General features: G+C 68.1%; 1 protein-coding gene across 2 annotated transcripts; it reads left to right on the top strand.

Annotated features, from left to right (window-relative positions):
* Positions 1-3,794: 3,794 nt before the first annotated feature.
* LOC109294202 (proto-oncogene tyrosine-protein kinase Yrk) lies at positions 3,795-15,076 on the top strand. 2 transcript variants are annotated; one of them, XM_019512506.1, is made up of 13 exons: positions 3,795-4,034; positions 7,897-7,957; positions 8,629-8,883; positions 9,306-9,408; positions 9,767-9,865; positions 10,252-10,355; positions 10,469-10,618; positions 11,153-11,317; positions 12,301-12,480; positions 12,723-12,799; positions 12,944-13,097; positions 13,202-13,333; positions 13,690-15,076. In XM_019512506.1, exons 3-13 carry the CDS (start codon positions 8,640-8,642, stop codon positions 13,896-13,898), a joined length of 1,617 nt encoding a protein of 538 aa, XP_019368051.1. In that variant the 5' UTR covers positions 3,795-4,034; positions 7,897-7,957; positions 8,629-8,639; the 3' UTR covers positions 13,899-15,076. The 2 variants fall into 2 exon arrangements, with proteins under 2 accessions (XP_019368051.1, XP_019368052.1); XM_019512507.1 differs by lacking the exon at positions 11,153-11,317 and adding an exon at positions 12,003-12,158 and having other exon boundaries at positions 3,798-4,034.
* The last annotated feature ends 703 nt before the right edge of the window (positions 15,077-15,779 follow it).

The raw sequence follows: 15,779 nt of genomic DNA, 5'->3' as shown, positions 1-15,779 counted from the left end.
GGGAGCCTGGTTTCTGTGCTGTTTGATTAGAAACCAGGCAAGATCAGACGGTTTCTCTGCGGGCCCCGGCTTCGTGCGGGGCGCAGGTCACCGGGGCCTGGCGAGGCTGGGGCTGGGGGCTCCGTCGCCCGCCCGCCAAGCTCCGGCTCCAGCGCGGCTCTGCGCTGCCAGCCTCCGGCGCTCCTGGAAGTCCTGGGGCTGTCCCCTTGCCTCTGGCCGTGCTGGCCCGCGGCTTCAGCTCGTCCCCTGGGGCGCCGGCCTGTCCTGCGCCGCCGGCGTGGGGGCAGCGAGCGAGGCGCTCGTGGGGCACCGCGGGCCCTCGGACGAGGGCAGCTCCTCCAGGCAAGCGGGGCTGCGCGATGTTGACTCGCGCCCCCCGGTCCCCTCGTTTGATGCTGCACCGCAGAGAGCAGGACCCGCTACCCAGGCACCATGAGCAAGGTCCCTGCCCAGCGCGCGGGTCTGAAGTAGCCGGCACACGGGAGAAAGGGGTCATTTTGCTGCACGGCAGAGAAGGGGAGCTCAGCTGGAGCATCCCAGCTCCAGGCCTTGCCACGAGGTGCCAGGACGGTGGGTCAGGGCGACGGCAGGGGCGAGCTGTGGGAGGGGGACGGCAGCAGGGGAGCGGGCTGGCTGTACGGCCTCGGTGGCCGTTGCGTCCCTTGCTGTGCGGTCGGGGGCTGCCGCGGGCCGGCGGGATCTGTGGCCACGTGAGACGTGCCCGGGCCTGGTGGCGCGGCCCGCCGGGCTTCCCACACGTGCGACGGGTGACTGCCGGGAGGGGGGCGGCTGGCGGCGCGAAGCTGCTCCCTGCCACGGGGGACGTGTTTGTCCGCTGAGGCAAGCGCCGGCCGGGATCTAGCAGTGATGTCGGGCACATGAGCCTCAGCAGGACTGGGGGGCGTGTGGCTGCCCGCGCCCGGGCTGTGGCGGCAGAGCCCCCTCATTGCGCCAGCCCTGTCGTGCTCCGCCACGGATGCAGCGGGTCTCTCGCCGCCGCGGCCTCCCCCTGTGAGCTCTTGGAGCTCTTTCCCCCAGTCTCGCTGCAAGGGGCACGTTCCCCGCTCCCAGCCCGGTGGCGTTGGTGGCAGGGGGCAAAGCCGGGTCCGCATGAGCAGAGCCCCTGCTCTGCACCCAGTTGGCCCCTCACGCTCCAGGTTTCTCTCTTTCGGCCCAGTTTCTCCTCCCTCCCGTGCGCGGCTGGTGGTGGGAGCTGGCTTCTGCCCTCCCCACGATGCTCAGAGCCCCCCGGCCCGCCTCAGCCTCCCATGGGGGTCTTCGCAAGGCTTTTGTGCCAGGCCAGGTGGGAGAGGATGTGGGGCCTGGGGAGGTGTCATCGCAGCTCGCTGAGGTGCCGGAGCAGAGGAAGCCACCGCGGCCTCGGTTCACGGCTGCAGGGTCTGGAGGCCCAGGGGATGACCTGAAGCGCTGTCCCATCTCCCCTGTCTCTGCCCACCGGTACCCGCACGCCCCGTGGCACCGGGAGGGTGAATTTGTCAGCTTCTGCCCCTGAGCTCCTGCCTGTGCTGGGAGGGGGGGCTTTTCCCACCCCGTGCCTCAGTTTCCCCAGATGTTAGAAGGGGGCACTGATGCTGACCTACCCCGGGAGAGGGGCACCACGGTGGCATGTGCCCTGGTAAGCCCCGTGGCCTCTCGCCCGCTGCCCCGCTCCCTGGCTCTGGAGCCGGCCGTGGGATCCCCCTGTCCCGGGCCCTGCAGCCAGGCTCACCAGGGCCCACACCGCTTCCCCCCACCACCGGAAGGACACGGCTTCCTCTTCCCCCTGCAGGTACCATGCACTCGGCTTCCCATGGTTGGGGGCTGCCCCTGTGCTCGGGGTATAGGTTTGCCTCTGCGCACCTTGACCCGTCCTTTGACACCGAGGGGGGGAAACTGAGGCACAGGAGCTTGCCTGGCCTCCTCCAGCACATCCCTGTAAGAGCCAGGGTGGGAGCTCAGCCCTGTTCGCAGGCTTGGGTCTCGAATGCCCCCAGGTGCCGGAGCTGCATCTTCCTGTCTTGCCGGTGCAAAGCTGGAGCCCGGTCCGGATGCTGGCTTGGTGGTGTGAATCTTACACCAGCGCGACCGTGAGCGGGGTTTGTTCTAGCGAGCAGACGGTTGGCTCAAAGCCCCTTCTGTCCAGTCGTCTGCTGGCGGGGTGCTGGGAGTTTGGAGGGGAAGGTGTCAAGTGTTGGGCTGTCGCCTTTGGCAATTCGGGGTGCTCTGGGGGCCCCGAACCGCAGGGCCTGAGCCCCCTTTTGGCCTCGCAACATGGGGCTCCACTGCGGGTCCTTCTGCCTCCTGCAACCGCAGAGGGGGCGATTCTCCTCCATGCTCCCGGGTCCCGCTGACCCCTGGTATTTAAGCTCGCTCCGAGAGCCCCTTAGCGCTCGGGTCCGAGCCTGGGAGCGGAAAAGGAAGCTGACTAGACGCCAGCCCTGCCGCAAGCTGCAAGCGCCTGGGCTATTTTCACTGCTCAAGGCTTGTTGCACTTGGTTGCGCGGCTGGAGGAAGGGGAGCCTTTCCAACCCCGCCGGGCCATTGGTGCCCACGTTCAGGACTCGTCCCCCTATGCCGCGGGGGCACCGTTCATCCCGGGGTGTCTCGGGAGACCCCCCCTTCTGCTTCCCTGAGCCGTGCAAGGCGATGGGTGGAGGGAAACGGAAGGCAGATAAGATGGGTGGTTTTCAGGCGTTGTGCGGACCTTGCCTTCAGGTGGCAAAGGACTTGCTTTGGGGGGGGGGTGCAGGGAGACGGGGGCTGCTTTGCAGGCAGCTCATGACAGGGAGGAGAGGGGCTTTTTGCAGCCGCTCAGCCAGCTTCCTGATTCAGCCGCGTGCCCTGCGTCAGCACGGGGCAGGTCTCGGAAACGCTTTAAAACCAAGCAGAGGGAACAGGGTGGCCGGATGGCTCCAGCCTGGGAAGGGGCTGGCGGGGGCGGTGGCCTGGCATAGGTGACACGAGCGTGCTGAGTCTTGGCGAAGGCCCTGCTGGGCAAACGTCCCAGCGTACGGGCTGCAGAGACCCGCCGGCGGTGGGGGGAGAGCGCTGCTCAGGCCCCTTCCCTAGGCCGGGGCCGTGGGGCATTGGCAGAGCCGTGCCCGGTCGAGGATCCGCCATCTGCTCGGAGCCTGGCTGCGCTCCAGGCCTGGGGGAGACCCGCCGACCCCTTCTCCTGCCGCTGGGCAGGCCTCCAGCAGCAGCCTCGAGGCCGCGGCCGCGCTGCACGGCCCATCTTCCCTGTGCCTGCAGCCTGGCCCGACCTGCAGCGCAGACCCCCCATCACATCTCCTTTGATTTTCAAGCCAGCGCTGGCTTCTCTCCCCTTTTTAACCCCCCAGCCCAGCCCGGCTGGGCCCCAGGTGCTCGGCCACCTGCCCAGCACATCTGTGCACGCACTGGAAGGCCCCAGCTGCCCGGGGAGGGCGGGGGTGGAGCAGCCCGGCTCAGTGACGCTCCCTGGCACCTTCGCCGGGCGAGCGAAGATGCTTCCAGCCTCCCCCTGCCCCGGGCAGGCAGCGGGCGGGGGCAAGCCCGTGCAGGGGCCTCCGCGAGAGCCCTCCCCGCCCCCACCTCTCCGTCTGGAGCCCCGGGGCGGGTGGCCGCGCGCAGAGGAAAGGGTTAAGTGAGAAGCCAGCGCCACAGCAGAGGAAGCTGCGAGGGCTGTGGCGATGGCTGCAGAGAGGGGAAATCTTCCTCTGCACCGAGCTGCTCTGCAGTTCCTCCCCCACCGCTGTCACCTCCCAGCCACGGCTGCTGCTCGCAGCCCCGGTCTGGTCAGGCCAAGGCTGGGAGATCTCCGGGCCCCTCCGGAAGCGGCGGTGACACTTCCCCGCCCTCCCTGTGTCTGTGCAGAGGCAGGCGCGCTCCCTCGCATTGCCGAGAAGCCACGAGGCCCTGATGGCCACGGCAGAGGGGCGCTAGCTGCAGCCACCGGCCGGCGCGGGGGATGCCCCCCGGGAAGTGCTTGGCGTGATGTCCCGGGCGCGGGGGACCTGATGCATCCCATCCGGACAGCTGCAGCGGGGCGAGGGGTGAGCAAACGCGCAGGGCTGGTGCTTCGGTTTGCCGCCGGCGGGTGCCCGCGGGTTTCGTCCCGGGATCTTGCGTGGGGCTCCGGGGGCCGGCTCTTGGACCGAGGGCTTTCAGAGGGGTGAGAGGCCCCCACGTACAGGGGACCCGGTCAGCAGCCGACCCTGGGCTTCCTGCTCCCCTGCCTCAGCCCCTGGGCTGCACCGTGCATCTTGCAGGGGCAAAGCTTTATACAACCCTCCCGGCACCCGGAGAGGTGCCCTGCATTCGCTCCAGACCCTGGGCGGCTGGGGGTGAGAATAAGGGCGTTAATACCGGAGACATGGCCAAAGGGCAGGTTGGGGGGAGGCAGCCCGGCGGCATCGGCAGAGAGTAGGTGCTGTCTGCCGGGGGATGCTCCCCTGAGACCCCGGACCCGCTCCCTTGTTCCTCTGACCGGGGGCTGCCTCTCATCGCAGCTCCTGCCAGCGGGGAAACCCGCTTCCCCTTTCCCCCAGCTAGGGCCGAGCCGGCTGGCGGTGGGCGAGAGGGGGCAGGCCTCAGAGGTGCCCTCCCAGACAATGGGTGCCTGTAGGATGGGCCTGGCCCCGGGCCAGGAAGACTGAGCATCCTTGCAGCTCAATAGCCGCCCTTGTGCCTGTCCGGGGCTGCCGGCGTCCGACAGTGGCCGCAGGGCTGGGGCACTGTGGTGACCGTGCGCTCTGACGCACTCGCGCCGTCAGTGGGCTTCTCCGTGCCCGCGGGCTGGGGACCCGGGGCAGCACCGGGGGCTGGGGATGTGGCCTCTCCCATGGACCTGGACGAGGGGCGTTGCTGTTGTCTCCACCCTCCTGTGCCCTAATGGCTTCTCGCGGGTGCCCCGTCCCTCTGAGCCTGCCCCCACGTCCGCAGGCCTGGGTTTGCTAGGGTCACGGGTTCGAGTTCTGGCCCCAGCGCCTCAGCCCTTGCTCCTGACGCTGGGGGTTGCGGTCAGTGCAGCCGTGCTGCGTGCAGCACCACCGTGTGAAGCCCGGTCTGAAACTCAGACGTCCCGCAGCCCCTCAACAGAGGAGAGCCCGACCCTGGGCACTCCTTGCTTCACCGCAGTGCTGCGGGTCACGTCTGCGGCTGCGGCAGGGCCCCGCAGGCTGGGGGGCAGGCACAAGGCACCGTCACGATGCCGCGGCTCGGGATGAGCCGCGCTCAGGCTTGCCCCTGCCTGGAGGATCCCCCACCCCTGCTGCTGGGAGGTAAACTCTTTATAAATGAGTTTTTCAAGTTGGGGGCCACGCAGCTACCAAAATTCGAGAGCGTCCTTGAGTCCCCCCGCTCCGGGCCGTGAGCCGGGGCAGGGACGGCGCTCACGCCTCGTCCGTACAGGGGCCTGGAGGCACTAACGTGACAGCTCAGAGCCGTGCTCGGGAGCTCGGGCCCTGGATACCAGCAGCCGCGTCCAGTGTGTCGCCGTTCACCGCGTCCCTCTTGTGCCTTGGCCCCAACCTGTCCCTTCTCTCCGGGAGACGCCAGCTCCTGCGACTGGGGCAAGGTCCCGGGGAGAGCGCCGCGGGGGGCCGGGGCCACGACGCTCTGGGTGATGTAGCCAGGCCAATGTTTTCCCCAAAAAGCTTAGGGGAAAGTCTGGCCGTGGCCATTCTGGAGTGGGAGCAGCTGTTTCTTTATCATCCTCCTTCCCGATTTGGTTCTTAAAAGCTAAAAACGCTGGAAATGGGAGCAAAATGCTTCAACCTGGCGGGGGGGGAACGAAGCCTTTGGTGCAACCCCTGTCCTCCTCTCCCCACTCCACCAAATCCCTTCTGGCTTTTCAGCCCACCAGAAAACAGGGATCGCTTTTCCCTTCGGTTTGACCTGCAGCGAAGTCTCGCTCGGTCTCCGGCTCTGCCCGCGGATGCCCAGGCAGCCTCCCCGTAGCCACGGCTGGTCCCCGATTCTCCTCCGCGGGTGGGAAAGGAGCCCCAGGAGCTTGGTTTGAAGCATCCTGTGTTCGACGCCCTTTCGCGCGGCCCGGGCACCCGGTGGACCGGGGAGCTCGCGGGAAGCTGGCACGTTCTGGCCCAGGCGGACCCGACGCGACCGTTTCGGAGACAACGGTTTCCCAGGCCACGAGCCAGCCGTGGTTGGCGCGAGGGAGGGCGCAAGGGCTCGGCCCGCCCCGCGCCGGGGGGAACGGGCTGAGGGAAGAGCCGTTTCGGGCCCTCCCTTCCTGCCGTGCCCGGAGCAGGCGCTGCGAGCGGTGGCGCTGACCCGTGGCCTCGCTCCCCTTCCTCTTCCATTCCGAGAACAGGCAGCGCCCGCGGCCGGCGAGCGGAAGTGGGACTATCACAAGCCGGCCAGCGGCTTCCCGGGGCTGCAGCGCCGGCTCCCGCCGACTGGCCCCGGGGCTGCGAGGGGCTTGCGGGGGTAAGTGCGGGCAGGGCTGAGAAGAGCCGGCGCCTCGGGTTGAAACGCGTCCGTCCCGCCTGCTCCGGGGCCGTGCTGCTGGGAGCCTGGCTGGGCCGGGGAGGCCTCGGTGCGTAGCCGGAGGGGCTGGCACGGAGGCGTGGGTGCAAGCGTGCTGGCAGGGTAGAGCTTGCCAGGCTCCTACCGCCAGGGCAGGTGTCTACGCCCAGCACAGGGCAGGATCAGGATCAGGCCTTGCCTGGTGCCCCGTGTGCCAAGCCACCCTCCGGCTGCCCTTCGGCGTGGCCAAAGCCCCCTCGCCGTGGCTGCAGCCTGCGGGCTGGGAGGGCGGAGGTCAGTGCGCCGTCCGGCCCCCGACTTTCTCTGCGTCAAGTTCACAGCCCGAGGGGAAGTGGGGAGCCGGCTCCCCCGGGCCCCCGCGCCCGCCTGGCCAAGGGGGCACGTCCGCAAGGGGCAGCTCTGCGGGGCCCGCGTCCCCGCTGGGAGAGGGGCCGGCTCCGGGCCCCGCTCTGCCGTGTCCGGTCCCACAGGGTCTCTCTCCATCCTCATTGTTGTCTGGCCGCGGGGGAGCGAGGAAATGGCCGGCCGGGGGGAGGAGGTGGCTGCAGGGGTGTCTGAAGGAAATGCTTCCCGGATCGGATACGCAGACGCCTTCCCCTGCCCTGTGCATCTGCCCCAGAGCCCCCTCTCCCGATCTCTGGCCCAAAGGCCCCTGCTTGGCCCTGCTAGCCAGCTGCCTTTGGGGAGCAGGGGTCTGCACCCCCCCAGCCGCCGCAGGCTGCCCTCGAGAGCAGGGTCGTGACATGAGCATCTCCGGACCCGACTTGGCAGCTCTTCCAGGCCGGCCCAGCCCAGCGCCCGGTCTCTGCTCTCAGGATCGGGGCCCAGGCAGCCTGGATTCAAAGCTGGGGGCTGCCGGGGAGCCAAGACTGACTTCTGGGGGTTGCACCCTCCCCTTGGAGCATCACCCTGAGCAAAGCCAGGCAGCTTCGCGCGGTGCCACAGAGTCCGGCTGCGCCTGAATCCAGCCAGGGCTGGCACGGGGCTGGCACGTGGAGTTGGGGAGAGTTTCTGGAGCGGGGAAGGCACCGGCCAGCAGCAGGGAAGTGAGTTGTCGGCTTCCAGGAACCGGGAGCCGATGGGGTGGGGTGGCATGACGTGCAAGGAGCCCCGGCGCAGGCATGGCCAGAACCATCGGCTGAAATGCGACCAGCTCTGCGGGGGAGCCGCTTTGCAGCTACGACGCACAGCGGTGTGGGCTGGTGCCCCCGGGGACGTGGGCGTGAGATCTTCATGACCCCCCGTGGGTGTTGCAAGCCCTGACTTCCCTGGGGCACTTCCCCAAATGCTTCTGAGTCACTGCCAGGTGGGGGAAGTGGGCTCAGGGGACAGGGAGGGTCCGGTGGGGGCGGCCCTGCCCTTTGCCGCTGTGCGCTGGCGCCTCTCATCATCTCCGTGTGCTTCCAGGTGCTTGTTCTCCTGCCGCGGGGACCATGGAGCAGCTGAACTGACCGCAGGAGGCATCCCAGTGAGTGCCGTGGTGTGGGGGTCCCGGTGATGGCAGGTGGGGGGGGATCTAAGGCTGTCAGACCCCACAGCAGAGCAGGGGCATCCAGAGGGAGCTTCCTCTCCCCCCCGCCCGCACCCGGGCGGTGCCTTGGAGCCTGCGCAGCTGCCCCGGGGACCCCACAAGCCAGCAAGGGGGGCTGCAAGGCCAGGACCTGAGGCTCAGCTGCTCCTCGGCCCCGTCCCGTGTCCCCGGGCGGCCGTGGGCAGGTGTCTGCGATGGCTGTCACTTTGCATTAGGAGCCCTGGCTTCGCGTGCCGTCCCCCACCCCCTGCATCCAGCAGGCTCCCACGTGCTCTGCCCTGGGGGTGGGGGGGCCTGGCCACATCTGCCTGGAGAAGGGGAATCTGACAGCTGGAAAGGACGAGGCGGTCAGCAGGCACCCCCGGCCCCTCCCCTGCTTGCACAGCACACGCGTGTGATCGGCATGTCACACCCGTGCCGTCCCATGCGGCCACGTGCTCTCTGGTGCCGGGCTCCCAGCTGTCTGCTGGGTTGGGGAGGGGCCTGCAGGCTCAGGCACTGGGGTCAGTGGGGTGGAGCGGTGGTGGGAGGCAGGCCGTAGCAGGGGCTGGACCGTCGGGGCGGGGAGTGCACGGACCCACGCCTGCGCGCTCTCTCCCCTGCTGCAGCTGTCCCCAGGATGGGCTGCGTGCAGTGCAAAAAGAAGGGGTCCGGCAAAGCCGAGGGCGAGGGCTGCGATGGCAAGATCAACCTGGTCCCCAGCACCCACTATGACCCGGACCCCACCCAGTCTGCTGCCAGCTTCAGCTGCATCCCCGACTTCAACAACTTCCACGGCTCCCCCACGCCCGCCGGCACCGCCTTCCTGGGGCCCGGCCTCTACCCCAGCAGCACCCTGCACGGCCGTGGGGGTGGCATCACGGGTCAGTGTCCCCCGGGAGCCCCCACCCCCAGCACGTCCTCACTAGGGGCGAGCCCCAGGCTCCGCTGGGAGCAGCATGGGTGCCTAGGGCAGGGCTCTTGGCGGGGGTAGGGGCTGCCTCGTGTGTCCTGTGTGTCAGGCAGGTCAAACCCCAGGGCTGGGGGGTGAGACAGGGCTTGGGGTCCCCTTCCTAGCAGACCCCATAAGTGCCTGGAGGGCACCCCACGGGCTGCCACATAGCGCCCTGAGCTCTGTTCCCTGGTCTGCTTCTGACGGGCTGGCAAGCCTCGCCCCGTCCCGTGCCTCAGTTTCCCCCGCCGCACCCACATCCAGACTGAGCACCGGGGCAGCCCCCACTGTGACAGGGCTTGCTGCCACGTCGGCTCCGCCCGGGGTGCTGACCGGCTGCCTCGTGCCCTACAGGTGGGGGCGTGACGCTGTTCATCGCCCTGTACGACTACGAGGCCCGGACGGAGGACGACCTGACGTTTCTGAAGGGGGAGAAGTTCCACATCATCAACAACACGTGAGTCCCCCCGGTGACAGGGTGCCCCACGCCCCCCGTGCACCGCGTCCAGCTCAGAGGGGCACCAGGCTGGCGGGCATCATCAGCGGGGTGCGAGGGGCTGCATGCATCCCAGCCAGCGTTGCCGCTTCAGTCGCTTGTGACACAAGCTGCAGATCCCAAGCTGCTGTTGTGCGGAGGCTGAGCTCGCCGAGCACGGGGCCGGCAGCACAGCGGTGGCTAGAGGGGAGCAGAGCCCATGTCCTCCACTCCCGGCTGGCAAGCCTGCGGGGACGGGGTGGGGCATCCAGCCAAGCCGAGGGTCCCTTTGCCTCTGTCTCCTCCGTCCCTGACTCCGTGCCGCTCTCTTGTTCCCCAGCGAGGGTGACTGGTGGGAAGCGAGGTCCCTGAGCACGGGGGCCACGGGCTACGTCCCCAGCAACTACGTGGCGCCGGTGGACTCCATCCAGGCAGAAGAGTGAGTACGAGAGCCCGCAGGGCAGCAGGTCCCGACCTCCTAGGTGCAGCCCGGGTTAGCCCTGTCCCCTCCGTGAGCTGCCAGTCGAGGCAATAGGACCCGGGCGTCCTGATTCCCAGAGGCTGGGTTAGCCGCAAGCTGCCCAGCCCTAAGTCACAGCCCCAGGGCCTGTCTATGCCCACCCCAACCGGGATCTGTGCCACGTGGCGCCAGGCTCTGCACGGACATGTGCAGTGAGATGCGGTCCCACGGCGCACGGGAAGCCAGGAGCAAAGCCCCAGTTGTCCCAAATCGCAGCTCAGAGCCCGCCAAAGGCACAGTGCCCAGTGCCGGGGGTGGCATGCCCGCCGGGTGCTGCTGAGCTGCCCCCGCATCCCCCCGCACAGGTGGTACTTCGGGAAGATCGGGCGGAAGGACGCGGAGCGGCAGATCCTGTGCCCTGGAAACCCCCGCGGCACTTTCCTCATCCGGGAGAGCGAGACCACCAAAGGTACCAGCCCCGGGAGGGTCTGCGGGCTGTGCCTGGGCCCCACGAGAGCGGTGCCCGCTGGTGCCCTGGGGTGTGGGTCAGCTCCCGGCCTGACCTGGAGGCTGTGTCCGCAGGTGCCTACTCCTTGTCCATCCGGGACTGGGACGAGGCGAAAGGCGACCACGTGAAGCACTATAAGATCCGGAAGCTGGACAACGGCGGCTACTACATCACCACCCGGGCCCAGTTCGAGACGGTGCAGCAGCTGGTCCAGCATTACATCGGTGAGGGGGTCTGGGTCGCAGGCCAGGAGCCCCCAGGGGGGGTAGGGCTTTGGGGCAGTGCCGTGGTGCCTCCACCTTCCAGCTCCCCACTGGGACGGAAGAGACCAGACAGCAGCCCCCAGACGCAGGGACCCCGCTCCCACCCCGGGTGCAGGAGCTGGGGGCATGGGAGTGTCACTTGGTCGTGGCTCCCCAGCACAGAGGGGTCCCAGGGTGCAGCCCCTGGGCTGGAAGCCATGGGCAACCCCGCAGCCCAGATCCCGCGTGACCTCCGTGGCTCTGCACCCGCCGGGAAAACCTCCCTGGGCTCGGGGCACAGAGGTGCAGGTGCGTGGCCCCAGTCCTGTGTCGGGGCTCCCCACAGCATCCTTGCTGCCTGGCAGGATTGCCCCGCTAGGATTTGACCCACCTGTGAAGGTGCTGCCCCCTGGGGGTTGCCCCCCGTCAGGCGTTTTACTGCCCAGGACCCACGACTCTAACCTGCTCTCCGTCCGTGCTCTCGCCTCTCTCTCCATGCCCGGCTCGTGCCCCAAGAGCGAGCCGCGGGGTTGTGCTGCCGCCTGGTCGTGCCGTGCCACAGGGGGATGCCCAAGCTGGCGGACCTGTCCGTCAAAACCAAAGACGTGTGGGAGATCCCCCGCGAGTCGCTGCAGCTCCTCAAGAAGCTGGGCAATGGGCAGTTTGGGGAAGTCTGGATGGGTAGGCCCTGGGCCGCTGGGGCCCGGGCTGGGAGAGGCGGGGGAGAGCCCCCAGCCCCGTGGGGCAGCACGGCAGAGACTGGACCGGGCCCGGGCAGCTCCGGGACACGGCTGCGGGCGCGCCACAGGCTCTGCAGAGACTGTCTGCAGTGAGTTTGCTGGAGCTCAGCGCCTTCCCAGGGGGTGCAGGGGGGTCTCCGGTGTGTGGGCCACGGGGCAGTCCCATCCCCGCCGTTTGGCAGGGGCTTGGCCCTCGGATCCAGTGTCTGCTTCAGTGCTGCCCCAGGCGCAAGCCCCATCACCTGCTCCAAGCCGCGCGCTCCAGGCCAGGCCAGAGAGTCCAGGGTCAGGGCCACGGGTCTCGAACCCCAGGATCACCCTGGCTTCCACAGCAGCCGCCGGTGGCGAGGGGCTCTGGGTACTCCCTGTGCCCCCATCCCTATCCCCTACCCCACGCTAAGCCGGCATCCCAGTGCAAGCCGGCATCCCCACCTGGTGCCCGAACCCGAGACTGCAGCCCGGTGGCCCCTGGCCGAGCATCCGTGAGCAGGTGATGGGGGACCAGCCGGGGCCGAGGGGCCTTCCTCCTCCTCCTCTCCCTCGCCCGGGTGCCTGCTGGCCGCGCGCGTGCATGCTGCGTCCATTCCATTTCCAGCCCCTGTCCCTCCATCGTCCCCCCCCTCCAGAGCACAATGACGGTCTCTGCCATCTACTAACCCGGGCATGCCCCAATATGCGGCCCCAGACCCTGGGCCTAGCTAAGGACGCCTGGGAGATTGTGCGGGATTCCATCACCCTGGACAAGAAGCTCGGCATGGGCTGTTTCGGAGACGTGTGGATAGGTAAGGCGGGCGCTGGGGATACCCGGAGACCCCCGTTAGCTAGGGCTCTCCCTGCTTGTACGCCCTCCATTTCATCCGGGGCGGAGAGGGTGGGCGCGCGTGTGCCGGGAGCCCCCGCCTGACCCAGCCCTACCGGCTCCAGGCACCTGGAACGGGACCACCAAGGTGGCGGTGAAGACGCTGAAGCCGGGCACCATGTCGCCCGAGGCCTTCCTGGAGGAGGCGCAGATCATGAAGCGGCTGCGGCACGACAAGCTGGTGCAGCTCTACGCCGTGGTGTCAGAAGAGCCCATCTACATCGTCACCGAGTTCATGAGCCAGGGTGAGCGTGGGCATGGCCTCGGGGGCCAGGCAGCACCACTGAAGGGATGCCCGTGGCATCCAGCATCCTGGATGCCTTGTTTCTGGAGCGGGCAGGAGCAGGGCACTGTGGGGAGGAGGCTCGCAACACCATCCCTGCTCCGCGGGGCTCTCGCAGTCAATGACCAGGAGAGAGGGCTGGCAAGGGAAGGGGGCGAGGGGTCTTGAGGGACCAGGGGCTGAAGCCGGGCTGTCACCCTGCAGGGAGCTTGCTGGACTTCCTGAAGGACAGAGACGGCCGGTTCCTGAAGCTGCCGCAGCTGGTGGACATGTCCGCGCAGGTAGCCGGGGCAGGGGCACGAGGATGACCCGGGGGCTCAGCCTGGGAGCTGCCCTCCTCTTCCTCCTCCCCAGTCCAGGGCCAGGCAGGTCCTGCTAGCCCCAGGCACGGCGAGGGTCTCACTCTCCTCCCCCCGCCGCCCCAGATCGCGGCCGGCATGGCCTACATCGAGCGGATGAACTACATCCACCGGGACCTGCGCGCCGCCAACATCCTGGTGGGGGACAACCTGGTGTGTAAGATCGCCGACTTCGGCCTGGCCCGCCTCATCGAGGACGACGAGTACACGGCACGCCAGGGTGAGCCCCCGGTCCCTTCCACCCCCAGCTGCAAGGCCGGGTGAGGCTTGCCCCCCCACCCCAGCATGGTGCCCTCCCCAGCTCAGCCCTGTCGCTGCCTGCAGGCGCCAAGTTCCCCATCAAGTGGACGGCCCCAGAGGCCGCGCTTTTCGGCCGGTTCACCATCAAGTCGGACGTGTGGTCCTTTGGCATCCTCCTCACCGAGCTCGTCACCAAGGGCCGCGTGCCCTACCCAGGTACAGCTCTCAGCATCCTCCTCGGGGAGACCTGGGAGAGAGCGGGGGTAACTGGCTAGAGCATGGCCTGGGCATCAGGCTACCTGGGGTCCATTAGTGGCATGGGGGTGGATGGACTGGGCTCCCAAAACCCTGGGCTCTTTTCTCCGTTGCTGCTCCGCCTGTGCCTCAGTTTTTCCACCTGTAAAATGGGGGCGGTGCTATTGCATAGGAAGACGATGAGCACAAGACAAGACGACAGCGGGCAGGCTGGTTGTCAGGACTCCTGGGTTCCCTTCCCAGCATGGGGGGAGATAGCAGGGCGGGGAGCCATCCATGCCCCAACCCCTGTGCCTCACCCAGCATGTGTGACACAGGCATGAACAACCGGGAGGTGCTGGAGCAGGTGGAGCGAGGATACCGCATGCAGTGCCCGGGCAGCTGCCCATCCTCGCTGCACGAGCTGATGGTGCAGTGCTGGAAGAAGGAACCCGAGGAGCGCCCCACCTTCGAGTACCTCCAGTCCTTCCTCGAGGACTACTTCACCGCCACCGAGCCCCAATATCAGCCTGGGGATGACCAGTGAGGCCGTGCCAGGACCCTCCACGGGGCCAGGACACCCCCCTGGTTTGCTGGGGATTTTTTTATACCCCATCTTCGGGGATTTTGTTACTCCCCCCTGCCACCGTGCTCCCCTCCCCCACGGCCACAGCGGTGGGGGGCACCAATGCACCCTATTTCAAAGGGGTACCCCCAGAGCTGTTCCTATGGAGGGGGAGCTGTGCCCCTCCTCTCTCCCTCAGTGCCCTCCGCTGCCTCGCTGGGCTGGGGAAGTCATCCCCACCGGGCCCAGCAGCCATGGGGGGAGGCACGTGGCAGCCCCGCTGTCTCCCCAGGCTGGCAGACGTGCTGCGCCCGCAGCTAGTGCCCGCGTTGCCCGGGCTGGGTGGGCTGGGGAGAAGCAGGCCTGCCTCGTGCTGTGGGGAAAGGCCACAGGTGGATGGAGCATCCCCCAGGCGAAGGCAGAAGCTCGCCAACCTCCAAGCTGTGATAGCCCAGGGGGACGTGGCCCCTCCAACCCTGCCCTGGAGGTGCTGGGGGTCCCGGGGGTGGCAGGACCTGGGGTGGGGGCGAAAGGCTCCTTCCCCAGCTCCCTCCCCCGCAACAGCAGTGCCGCTGGGGAGACACTGGCAGGGACCCCCCTCCCCCTCTGCCGCTTGCACACTTTTTGTACATAACTTTTTTATGATGATGGTGATTATTTATAAGACTCAAGCCCTATCCCCACCCCCACAGCTTGTCCTGGCTGGTAGAAAGGCCAGTGTGGGGGGGTGCAACTTATGTCTGTCCTCCTCTCCCCCCACCCCCAACTCATCACTGGCTTCAGTTGCTTTTCCTTTGACCAGAGCCAAATCGATAAAGCCATATGCTGCTGCTCGGGGCGGGGGGAGCAGTCAGCACCACCCCCTGGGACCAGGGATGTGCCGGAGCCTGGCCAGGCGGGTGCAGGAGGGGGCAGGAATTACCTTATCCTGGGGGAAAGATCCCAGATTTAAGCCTTCGTAGCTGGTCGCCTTCTCCCCCATCATTGCCTTATGCATTGTGGTCCAGAGGCCGGAGCGATGGGGGTGCAAGTCGGCCTCAGCCATGTGCCCCCCAGGGGAGTCCTGAGCCCTATCCCCTTCAGACCCCCCCGGGCTGGAGTGGTCCATGCCCCCCGAGAGCCCAGCCCCTCTGCCTGGCACGGAGGTTGCTGCCAGCAGCCATGGGTCCAGGGCAGTGCACCCGTGGGGCTGGGGGGCCCTGTCCCTCCCTGCATGGAGGAGTGGGGCTGGGGGCTGCGCCTCTGGGGTTGGGGTTTTTCCATATGGGTTCTGTAAATACAAAAAAATAAACCTTTCTACCAAGAGCCCTGTGGGTGCTCAGCCGTGCCCAGGCCAGGGGGAGACGCAGACCAGCTCTCAGGTGGTCTCCAGGGAGCCCCCCGGGCAAGTGGGCATCTCCCCGGGCAGGGGGTGCCGCTGGGCTGGATGGAGGGATGCCGCCACCCCCCACCCCAGTGCCTGGCGGCCTTCTCCGTGCCCAAGGACGGGGCAGCGTGACCTTCCCCGCCAGGCCCAGGACATCACCGCTCGTCACATGAATGAGAGCGCAGCCGGGCTGGGGGGCCCTGCCGCCCCTGCCCTTTCCCCCCTCCCAGCTGGCACTCATGCCGCGGCCGCCGCCTCCTCTGGCAGCGGGCGCCGCTTGACAGCCAGTGACTCATGCGCCTCTCGCCTCCCCCAGCTGCCAGGGTGTTAAAAATCATCCCTGCGAGCCATCTGCAGAGGCCATGTGGTCCCGCGCCGCCCCCCGGCCCTGGCTGCACGCGGGGCCTGCCTGCCCTGACAGCTGGGCTCTGCAGCTCCGGCCAGCGGGCGCGTGGGGGGCAGGGGGTGCTGCGGTGGGGGGCGGCTTTCTTACGCTT

This window comes from Gavialis gangeticus, unplaced genomic scaffold, assembly GCF_001723915.1.
Source record: "Gavialis gangeticus isolate Ggan-Ray unplaced genomic scaffold, GavGan_comp1, whole genome shotgun sequence".
In the NCBI taxonomy this organism is placed as follows: Eukaryota; Metazoa; Chordata; order Crocodylia; family Gavialidae; genus Gavialis; species Gavialis gangeticus.
The sequence above is the reverse complement of the archived record's forward strand: the minus strand, read 5'-3'. Positions and strand labels throughout refer to the sequence as shown.

What these genes read in the sequence shown, in the direction of transcription:
- LOC109294202 (XM_019512506.1), top strand. Translation starts at nt 8,640, where the DNA reads ATGGGCTGCGTGCAGTGCAAAAAGAAGGGGTCCGGCAAAGCCGAGGGC. An exon ending in CCGTGGGGGTGGCATCACGG is followed by an intron (nt 8,884 to 9,305) that starts GTCAGTGTCCCC and finishes CGTGCCCTACAG; the next exon opens with GTGGGGGCGTGACGCTGTTC. An exon ending in GGGCCGCGTGCCCTACCCAG is followed by an intron (nt 13,334 to 13,689) that starts GTACAGCTCTCA and finishes TGTGTGACACAG; the next exon opens with GCATGAACAACCGGGAGGTG.